The sequence below is a fragment of the Arachis duranensis genome, chromosome 4, assembly GCF_000817695.3.
Source record: "Arachis duranensis cultivar V14167 chromosome 4, aradu.V14167.gnm2.J7QH, whole genome shotgun sequence".
NCBI lineage: Eukaryota > Viridiplantae > Streptophyta > Magnoliopsida > Fabales > Fabaceae > Arachis > Arachis duranensis.
The window spans coordinates 60,272,686-60,284,146 of record NC_029775.3 but is presented as its reverse complement, the minus strand read 5'-3'; the positions used below and the strand labels follow the sequence as shown (position 1 = coordinate 60,284,146).

The following is an 11,461-nucleotide window of genomic DNA, read 5'->3' as shown; positions in this document are numbered from 1 at the left end:
TTAAATAAATATATCAAATTATTTTATACTAACACTAAATCAAAATTAAATTTTTGTTTAAAATTGTAAGTTAAGCCTTTATGGTCAACGTTGACGTTCTTTTTAAAAATTATAATTAAAAATAGAAAAAAACTTCAACAGCAGCTACGTTTGCGTTCTTTTTTCTTTTATTAAACTCAAATAATTCTTTCTAGCTATTTTGTTTCGAAATATTTACATTTTATTTTATTAAATTTTATTTATCCGATATAGACTAATTTAGCAATTATTTAAGAAAGATAATTTTTTCTATTAAAATTTTTTGAATGACTAATTTAAAATATCACTATTTTAAACCCTTACATTCTCTCTCTACAAGACTTTCTCTGTCCACACTCCGCGGCCATTCATATCTCCTCCTACCACCCTTCTTCCTTCCTTCTATTGATATAAAGAGAGAGAAAGAAGTGAGGGCGCAACATATATACATAAAAACAAACAAAAGGTGGTAGATGCATGAGCCACACCACAATACAGCACAATTACACAAGAGACATAATATCTCTCCATTTACACTCTCACCAGTCACCACCTTGTTTCTGTTTTCTCCCAAAATTCTTTTAATTCCCTTTTCCCTCTCTCTCTCTCTCTCTTCTGCCACCTTATCTAAACTTTTCCGGTTTCAGGTATTAAACCAACACATGGCCTCTGTCTCTTCTCATTATTCTCTTTCTCAGTGCTTTTATTTTTCTTGTTTTGCTTTTGATGTTGTGGCTCTCTCACAAGGGTTATTACTTATTCACTCCTTTCGTCTTTTGCGTGTGGTTGGCATTTTGGGTTGACTCCTTGAGAAGTCTTGACTCTTTCTCTCTCTCCTTGCCTTGTGTTTGGGTCTTTGGCTGTTTCTTCGAATTTTAATCGTTAATTGTTGTTGTTGATGTGAATGTTACCTTACCATCCGTTTTCCAATAAAGGTGGTAGGTTGATGAGGGTTGACTTCAACCCGCGGAGAGAGACTTTTCTTTTTTCTGTGACTTGATGATATTTTGTTTCCAAATTCTGATTCCAATTAATGTGTGTGGTTTCCTTTTAACAAATTTGTGGTATCAACTTTTAAAACTGATTTCTCTCTCCCCTTTGAGAATGATGATCAAATTGGATCACAGATTGCTTTCAAAGGTTTGTTCTTGGTGTCGGTGGTTGAAACTTGATACTGTATCATGATCAAGGTTTCTATGCATCTTGTATATGTGTTTGTTTTTGGCTAAGTTGGTCTATGTATGAGGTCATAATCGTCAAAATAGGTTTGTGGATCTTGTTTTCATTCTTTAAGTATTGATGTTTCTTTCTTTGCTGCTAGGCTTTGATGATTGTCTACTTATGTCTAGTACTAAAACTGAGAAAAGACATTCCCTTTTGTAGTAAAAAAGTATATCTTGTTCTCATCACTCATTGGTTTCTTGGAACTTGGGAAGCAACTATTTTGATGTTTATGTTTATGACACTGTCAGGCTTTTACAGTGTTTAACTGATACTGACTTGGAACTTTGTCTTCTTTTATAATAGGTTTGAACTTTGAACTATAGCTCTAACTTCTCAGCTGCATCAAACTGTTCTACTCATGTTATAGCTACCCTGCTTCCAAAGTTGAAGGAGCACTTTGGTAAGGTAAGAAATAATCAGTGAGTTCAGATGACTTTGTGAGACGATCAGAGATAAGAATGGTGAGCTTGAGAAGGCGCAGACTTTTGGGATTATGCTCAGGTAATTGTGGAGGTTTCTTAAGGAAACAAAACATGATGATGTCATTGGAAGGGTAGAGTATACTATTAATCTATTATTGGTTATATCTTATGCTTAACTGACAAAAATGAGCAATGTTATTTGTCCTTTGCAGGAAGCAGTTCCTTTGTTGCACCCCTCCCTCTATATTGTGAGAATATAACTGCTACTGAAAATTCAACCCGTGATGCTCGAAATTATATGAATGCTATTTTGAAGCTTCATTTTCTTTAATTTCTACTATGGAATCTCTGTTGTTGGTTTTTATATCTGCCTTAGGGAGATTTGGTATTCGTATGACCTAGGTATCAGTATCATTCAGATATTGGTTCTGTGATTATGAGTTGCTTTTATTTTATTTATGCTGCATGCCGCAAATTGGAAGCTAGAAAGATTGTTTTCTTGTGAAAAAGATATCTGGTTTTTGTTACACTATTCTCTTAACACCCTCAATATTTAATGACTAGAGAATGCAACTAAAGGGCGGTTAACTCAATTTCAAGATCAGCAACTTCTCAGAACTCAGCTGTTGTTATCATAAATATTTCATTGTTGATGTTTGCTGTAGTTATGCGAGTCAGTGGTTCTTGACTGCATTGATTTATTGACGCGGAAAGGCTCTGTCCTAAATTTTTTATACTATTATCAGGAAGATTCTTGAGTGATTGTCCTCAACAAGCTCATCAATTAGCATTAAATCGGTGAAATCAAGATTGATGGTTTCCTAGTTGATAAAATAAAAATGTTTATTCCCTTGTCCCTTGGCGTGGTTGAGTGTTTTTCATTCATGGGTCAGAGAGCTAGGAACCCTGTACTAAACTGTTCTTTTTTTTATTTTATTTTTTCTGCAGAATAACATTGTCAAAGAAGAACCAGGATCATCAAATGTATCTGGTTCTAGTTCATCAAAAGATCAGCCTAGTCAGCAAATTTCAGGTTTGTTTTTTAGCAGCTGATATACCCTTGTTACAGTGGCTAATTAATCATTTTGTTGCTCAATTCATAAGCACTTATGGTGAGCTTGTTATTAAGTATTTCTTTTTTAGAATCATCTTGTATGCAAGCTTCCTTATATACATGGCCTGCAATTAAATGAACAGTTAATATCATAAAATGGAATTATATACCATTAAGGGTAGACATAATGTGAAACCAGTATAAATAACGAGGAGTAAGTTTGTGCAGAGTAAAAGTCATTCATTTGTGGGAACTTTTTAGATTGTCTGTTGACAGTGACAGATATATGCTTTATAACGGAAGCTTTTTTTAACTTATGCATTGATAGATGTATGCTTTATACTTCGATTTAAAAATCCAGCATGTTGAGCATTCGTATGTACCTCCTAGTGTGGATTAGTTTTTTCCTCATTTGTGGCTTGCTTTCTTTGCGTTTGCATTGTGCTCTCTATTGTTGTGCAATTTGAATTTGTCATTGTGGTTTTGTTGCTTAAGCTCATGCAAAATGTGCCTTGATATAGGCATCCAACAATTCATTGAATAAATCGGGTGTTAATAAGGAGCATCAGGGTCCATCAAATAGGGCTGATCTTTGGTGCTGATCTAACATAATGTGTAGGATTGACCATTATAAGAGGCAATCTTGGAGATCCATTTTGGTTGGTTTTGGCAACAGTGCCAAACTCCACAAATGGGAGAAGCATGTCACATCACATGATTCCTCCGGTCAAAGTTACAATGAGTGTGTTAACTTCTCTGAAATGCAGTATTTTGCAACATGGAGAATCAGGAATCAGCAATAATGAATGAATAATCCTCTAATGCATAAGTTGTACAACATATTTGGCTTTTATAGCTAACTAAAACAATGTGCATGTCTCTTGCCTTACATGGCATTCTGGTGAACCGAGTCAATCTGATTTTCGTTTATTCCCAATGTTCTTTGCAATGATGCACTGTATCATTTATTCATTTATAGGAGAATACTGAAAAAGGAAGACTGTGTGATGGAAATAAGCGCATTTCTATTAGCTTTCATGCAACGAAAGTTTACTTTTCCATTTTAGAGTGGCTTTGACTGATCTATTATTATCCTTTTTTTTATCTGTTACTTGTTTTGCATTGCACTTAGCAGGGCCTCCTGTTAAACGCAGAAAGCGGCACAGAAGAAAGAATTTGCACAATCAAGAGCCATGCTTAATGAGAGGGGTCTATTTCAAAAATATGAAATGGCAAGCAGCAATAAAAGTAGACAAGAAACAGATTCATCTAGGTACTGTTGGGTCTCAAGAAGAAGCTGCTCACTTATACGATAGGTATTAATTTGAATTGCAACAAGTTAATGATTTAATGCTAACCATAATCCTTTGTACATAACATAAAGTCACTAAGATTATGTATGTATTTCGGTTGCTTTTGATAAGTTGCTGGGTACCTACCTCTGTTCTCATTGAGTTCCACAATCTTGTTATCTATGCATTTTGATCTATTGTTCCTTTGAATGCTTAGACTTTATTTCTGTACTGTTTACAATAAAATGAAATAAAAAATAATTTGAAGTTGAAATGCAGTTAGTTTCTACAAGAAAGTAGGAGAGCTACGTAGATTATTTAAAATATATATATGATTACTACTGTATGGCAACTGTTTCTAGTGGGGGTCTGACAATCATTTGCGTTGGCAAGGTTCAGTGGTGGAGCCACGTTATAGGGAAGGGGGGCAATGGCCTCCCCTCAAAATTAATAATTTGTACGTATAAGTCTCTAATTTTTCAGTTTGGCCTCCTTTTAATTTTTTAATTTTTCTCTCTTATTAATTTATATTTTTCATGTTGGCCCCTCCTAAAAATTGTTCTAGCTCCCCCCCTGCAAAGGTTGTTGATTTATAGTTTTTAAGTGTATTTAAAATACGATGCATGCATTTACTTTGTTATCCAGGATCACATGGCTGTTATGAGATGTTTCTTTCCATTATATTAATGGTGGGGGTTCTACTTTGAAATGGTTATATTCTCATTTTGAAAGTTATATTAAAACATAGATTATGACTCCATGTTCTTTCTCTGTTTATCTGTAGGGCTGCTTTCATGTGTGGGAGAGAACCCAATTTCGAGCTTCCTGAAGAAGAAAAGCGGGAGCTTCGTAAATTCAAATGGGAAGAGTTTTTGGCGCTGACTCGGCAGGCAATTACACGTAAAAGTAATATTTCTCTTCGAATTATTTCATATATTTTCATGCATCTTTATTTTAAGATTAACAGTTTTATACAAAATTGTAGAGCACAAGCGAAGGCTTGGTTCAGGACCCAGCGATAATGTCGACCTGTCTAATTCGAACAAAGACGATTCGGATAACAAGCAAGGCGTCAGTAGCTTGTCTGCTTGTGAAGAAGACGCAGAGCAAGAAACATCACTCTCTTGATTTCTTAAGTATAGTGATTCAATAATTAAGTGAAGATGAAGACATATTCTAACATTCCAGTTCTACGTCATAAATTCATTCTTATTGTAGAAATTACCAGCATTATGTCATACCTTGATACCATTGTTTATCCTTATACATATGGAAATTGCTATAACATTCACCAATAAAAGTCACGTATCAATTGCGTTTCCTATTTATCATTTTGTGCCATTCTATTGAACTTTTAAGATTTGTCGTTTGGAAAAGAATATATATATTTTTTTATTACAGAAAATAACTTTTTTAGCAGGAACATGGTTCGTTTTTACGTATTAGAATTTAAAAAATTCTGTTTACCGAAAGTTAGTCACGGTCATTTATGTATATTTATATGTGGGGACGTGCTCGGGTACATGCTCCGGTACAGAGCTACGGTATGGAGTGGCAGACAGGAATATGGTTTCGTGATGATTAATGTTCAAATTCTGGTCAAAAACAAAGTCAAGCCTAAAGCGGACAAGTCTAATCTATAATTACACCAGTGTTCGACCTACATGAGAAACACTCGAACTTGTGTGTAAAATCTTAACTGCATCTAGGAACTTGCTTAACAATTCAGATATGATGTCTCAATAACCCTTACACAAAAGGAGAAATAATTGTGGATAAATTATAGAAAGATAGCAAGATTATCTTATTATATAAATATCTTATCAAACTCAGGTATTTTTCAATTCCAATATACTTAGACACAATAAATATCTTATCAAACTCAGGTATTTTTTAATTCCAATATACTTAAACGTGTTTAGTGTAAAATTCGATTAATTAATAATTAATTAATTTATAAATTAAAATTTATTCTAAAAAATTGGAAATGTGATTTTTATGGCTTAATATGAAAGAGAAAATTAAAACAAGAATTTTGACACAAATTTTAAAAAAATCGGCCCAAAATTGGGTCAATCAGATCAAACCGAACCAACCGGGCGCGTATTGGGCCCTTGATCCAACCCAAGCCCATTAGAACAAAAGAGCACAGCTCTTCCTCCCCTTCCTCAAAGATAAACACGCTGAAACATGCAAGAAAAGGGAAAAGAACATTCTTCCAAAGTTCTAACTCTTACTTCTTCAAATCACCATATCTTTTGATCCGTAGTTCCAATTGTCACACCGTTTGCGACCATGCGACCACGTTGCCGACCTCTACGAATCCCACAACTTTTTTTTCTGAGGTAAACCATGTTCTCATCTTAGTTCTTCTAGCCTTGATTTTTGAAATTTATGGGTAAAATGTTGAGATTTGTGAGCTTTTGATGTTATAGGATCCAATTAGCTTGAAGCAGAGGCTTAACCTTGCCTCTTTGATTCTTAGATAAGGTAAGAGATCTCAACCCTAGTGAAATTTCTGAATTAAGGCATTTGGGTATTGAGTTGTTGTGTTTGGATGTGATAATTGTGGTTTAGGTAGTGTGTATGTGAATATTGAAGCTTGATTTAGGTATTGGAGAGCTTGGAATGGACCTTTGGTGTTGAGAAATTTGTTTGAAGGGTGTTGGAACATTGAAAGTTGAGGAAAAAGTGAAATTGGAAGTATTTCGGGTTGAACGGGAATCGACCAAGGTATGTTTTAGTTTTCTGTATCTAAATTGTAATGTGGTGTGAAAACTTAGGCTAGAGACCTTAAGATAGGATTTGAACTATTAATTTTGTTGATTGGTTGAGATGAATTGTGTTGTTATGTATGTGATTAATGGATTTTGGATGTTTTGATGGTATGATGTATGAGAGATATGCATGTTTTTATATATGCTTAATGATTGGTTGAGATTGAATTGTCGGTGAAACCATGTTGATGGTGAGGATGCTATTGATTGTATGTATTGATGGTTGATGGAATTGGTATTGTTGGAACTTGGGATGAGGAAAGATATATGATATGATATTTTGTTTGAAATTGAGTTATTTGATTGAGATTGGTCAAAATGGTGGATTGTGAATTTAATAAAAATGTTAAAATATGAGTTGAGGAGGCTTGAGATTATTTTTGATATGTTTTGGTTGGTTTTAAAAGGATTTGGAAGTGTATGTTTTGAAAATTGGAAGTTCGTGACCTTTTATAAAAATTAAATTTTGATGAACTTCAATGGATCATATCTTGAGCTACCGCTTTTGAAATTTAATGCATTTTATATCAAATGAAAGATAATTTAACAAGGTTTAAAATGGTTAAAATTTTGTGGAAATCTGAATTCTGTAGAAAGAGATATGATCGTTGAAAGACGGGGCCTGAAATATGAATTCTGTGAATGCAACAGAATTTGTGACTTCTGGTTTGTGTGTGCACGCACAGCCTTGTGCGCATGCACACCCCGTGGATTTTTGAAACTGTGCATACGCACACCCTTGTGCGCACGCACACATGGGGACATGGCTGCTGCTGGGAGCGCTAGCACGCTTTGTGCGCGCACACAATCAACGAAGTTTTGCAAGCTGTGCGAACGCACAACCTTATGCACACGCACACATTGGGAGGTGTATTCTGTTGGGGGGTTCGCACGCCTTGGGCGAGTGAACAGAATTGAAAAATTTTACTCATGTGCGTACGCACACCTCTATGCGTACGCACACATCTTGAAAATCCATCTGGGCGTGCGCACACACACTGCCTTATTTTCTTATAAAATCCTTGTTTTTAAATGTTTCACCTTCCTGGCAAGCTTGTAATCTTCCATGACCCTGTTTTCCAGCAAGTATAATCTTCTTTGGTGTTTTAAAACTAAATTTCAAACTTCTAAATCCCATTTTTATCTTTTAAGTCCTAAATCAATATAGAATGCCTAGTGATTAAGAAGAAGCTAGGAAATGGGGATAACTGGTGGATGAAGAAAAGGGAAATATTGAGGAATTATGACTAATGAGGATTGTATGAGTTATTGAGGAGGATGGTGGAGTGATGTGTATGATATGAGCCGAATGGCTGTATGTGATGATGGTTTATGGCTGTATGTGATGATGGTTTATGGTTGGTTATGAATTATGATTTTAAGCCGGTTGGCTGAGATAGATATTAAATTATGGCTGAGAATGAATGCATAGACATGTTGATTAATTGATATTGTGATTGTTGCACTCCACCTATCTGGGATACGAGTTTCCCTAGGTGAAAGTAGTGGTTAGCCACCACGTGCTACAGGTTGAGACTCAATACTTTGCTGACCCTATGTCGTATGTGTGGTGATAAACCCCATCTTTAGGGTTTATCTTGTGTTGAATTTAGAGGGTTTTGTCAACTTTTCTCCCAAGTATCCAATGAAATAGCATGCTTTTGTAAATTCTCCTTTAATTGCGCTTAAGAGTGAAAACATGCTTTTTAGGACTTAAAATAGCTAAATCTAATTCTCCTTGATTCCATTAGATGCCTTGATATGTTTGCTAAGTAATTTCAGATTTAGGAGGCAAGGATTGGACCAGGGAATGAAGAAAAAGCATGTAGAAATGGAGAACTCATGAAGAAATGATGGAATCGCAAAAGCTGTCAAGCCGACCTCTTTGCACTCAAATAACCATAACTTAAGCTACAAAGGTCCAAATGAGGCGGTTCTAGTTGCGTTGGAAAGCTAACATCTGGGGCTTCGAAACGATATAAGATTTGCCATAGTTGCATCGTGTACAGAGGCACATACGTGCACGGTGCGCGGTCGCACTGATGGTGGCACATGATCCACTTAATGCAACTCGTGGACACCGATTTTAAAAGCCTTGTGGGCCCAATCCAACTCATTTCTGATGCTATTTAAGCCAAGGATTGAAGGTGGATCAACATACTTTTGATCATTAGTCATAGTTTAGTTTTAGAAGTAGTTAAAGTTAGTCTCTAGAGAGAGAAGCTCTCTCTTCTCTCTAGAATTAGGATTAGGATTATGTTAGAATTTCTTAGATCTAGATTTTAATCTTTGCTCTCATCTACTTCTACCTTTCAATTCCTTGTTGTTAAATTCATTCTTATTCTATTCTTTTGTTGTAATCTCTTTTATGTTGCTTCTATATTTTGTTGTAGATATACTCTTGTCTCTTTTATTTTCTTTCCATTCAATTCAAGGTAATTCATAATAATTGTATTTCTTTTGATTGTTGTTGTTAATTCCTTATAATAATTGTTGTTAGATTCTATTCTTGTTGTCAATTTGCTTTGCTTTTCTTTTGAACCTTCCAAGTGTTTGATGAAATGCTTGGTTGGATTTTAGTATAGATTTTGTTCCTCTTGGCCTAGGTAGAGTAATTAGTGACTCTTGAGTTATCTAATTCCTTTGTTGATTGATAATTAGAAATTGATAATTGATTTGAATGCCTCTAAAGCTAGTCTTTCCTTTAGGAGTTTATTAGGACTTGAGGAATCAAATTTATTCATCCACTTGACTTTCCTCCATGGTTAGAGGTTAACTAAGTGGGAGCAATGAACAATTTATGGTCACAATTGAGGAGGATAACTAGGATAAGACTTCTAGTTCTCATATCTTGCCAAGAGCTTTGTTAGTTGTTAGTTTATTTTCTTTGCCATTTACCTTTCTTGTCTAAAATATCAAAAAACCCCAAAATATCTCATAACCAATAACAAGACACTTTATTGTAATTCCTAGGGAGAACGACCCGAGGTTCCAATACTTCAGTTTATAAATTTAGGGGTTTGTTACTTGTGACAAACAATCTTTTGTATGAAAGGATTATTGCTTGGTTTAAAAACTATACTTTACAACGAGATTTCATTAGTAAAATTCTAAACCGTCAAAAATCCGTTCATCATGTGGCCGGACACTGTGAAAGTTCCGGATGAGTTCGCCCCAGTGGATAAACACCAGTGAGGGTGTTGTATGTGAATTATGATTATGTTTGTGAATAACTCGAGTTTGGGATGCGCGACAGAGGGACAATCCAATGGTTAGCTACCAAGACTTGTCGAGTTGGCTTTATAACCGACAATGAGACTCATCAACCACTAGGACAGGCATACATCATATGCATTATATGTGATTTGTTTGGAATGCCTAATTGACCTCATATTTACTTGCTAATTGTCTAACTACCGTATTTACTTCCTATTTATGCATTTTCTTATTTGATATAATTGTGTTTGCGATATCAAATTACTGATGGCGGTTGGGAGGTTCGAAGGAGGTTGAAATGGGAGTTTTAGTTAGACTGAAGATCCTTAGTTAGTTGCCTATTTTCGATTCTCATGGTTTAGTTATGCTTATATGCTTTGATTATGAATTTGGAGAATTCTAGGAATGCATTCGGCTTTTCTAGGACATTATATGTTAGATATTTGGGCACTGTTACCATGCTGAGAACCTCTGGTTATCACCCATGTGGATTTCGTGGTTTTCAGATGCAGGACGTGAGGCTCCTTGTTGAGGCATGCTGGAGACTTCTATTTAGCGAAGATCCTTATATATATATATAATAAATACTACATTAACTCCTCTTAGAAGTTATTTTGGAGAAACATGTTCTGTAACTTGTCTTTTGGGTTTCTTTTGGGATTTCCTACTTTATATATGTATGTATACTTCTATGCTCGGGCCAGTTCTCTTTGCAAAATGAGTATTCAGCCTTGATATTTGTATTTTTGGCACTCTCTTGTATATTTACTCGCATTAGCTTATCCCTTATCTGCTTCGTTGCGTTATCGATCAGAGTGTTGCACTTTTCAATTTAACAGTTTTAATTTACCCGTTTTTCTCTAAAGGCTCCTAGTCATAAACATTTTTCACACTACTATATGTACTAAATTTTATTTCTTAGACGTCATAATACCTCGCCACCTCTGTTTTATGACTTAAGCATAAGACTCTGTGTGGTAGGGTGTTACACTTAGAACCCTTTCTAACTTAAGCATCATAGTTCCTTGTAGTTACCATCTGCATCCTCATTCGAAGACTTCGGACGTCTTTGCCTCATGGGAGGAGACATTGATATCATCTTCAAAAGGAGTCTAGACTTCACGTTCAATCTCAAATCACCAGTTTCATGTAACCCATGTAACATTGGCGCCGTTGCCAAGGACCTTGGAGTTTGATACCTATGATGGGGGACGATCACCCAGAAGATGAACACACGACATCCGATTCAGAACCTCAAGAAGAGTAACAACTTAATGACGATTGAGCAATTATTATCCATCCATAACCCCTAAAAGGGTTAAGGGGATCGACGAAGGAAGAAACAAAAATGACCCAAGAGGATGAAGACCAGGATTTGAAGTTCATAGAACTGTACCACGAAAAATATTGAGTACCATCTGATACGTAAAAATTTATATTTCACGTATAACCGGCAAG

At 35.4% G+C, this 11,461-nt stretch overlaps 1 protein-coding gene across 1 annotated transcript; it reads left to right on the top strand.

Annotated features, from left to right (window-relative positions):
* Positions 1–367: 367 nt before the first annotated feature.
* On the top strand, positions 368–5,338 carry LOC107484046 (ethylene-responsive transcription factor-like protein At4g13040). Its single transcript, XM_016104656.3, has 8 exons — positions 368–665; positions 1,546–1,743; positions 1,877–1,979; positions 2,265–2,286; positions 2,613–2,697; positions 3,854–4,034; positions 4,795–4,916; positions 4,996–5,338. Exons 2-8 carry the CDS (start codon positions 1,701–1,703, stop codon positions 5,136–5,138), a joined length of 699 nt encoding a protein of 232 aa, XP_015960142.1. The 5' UTR covers positions 368–665; positions 1,546–1,700; the 3' UTR covers positions 5,139–5,338.
* Positions 5,339–11,461: the final 6,123 nt, after the last annotated feature.

Bases quoted from the DNA above. Each gene is read 5' to 3' on its own strand.
- LOC107484046 (XM_016104656.3), top strand. From the start codon at position 1,701: ATGGTGAGCTTGAGAAGGCGCAGACTTTTGGGATTATGCTCAG. The intron at 1,980-2,264 runs GCTTCATTTTCT...CTCAATTTCAAG, and splicing joins TATATGAATGCTATTTTGAA to ATCAGCAACTTCTCAGAACT. The intron at 4,035-4,794 runs GTATTAATTTGA...GTTTATCTGTAG, and splicing joins GCTGCTCACTTATACGATAG to GGCTGCTTTCATGTGTGGGA.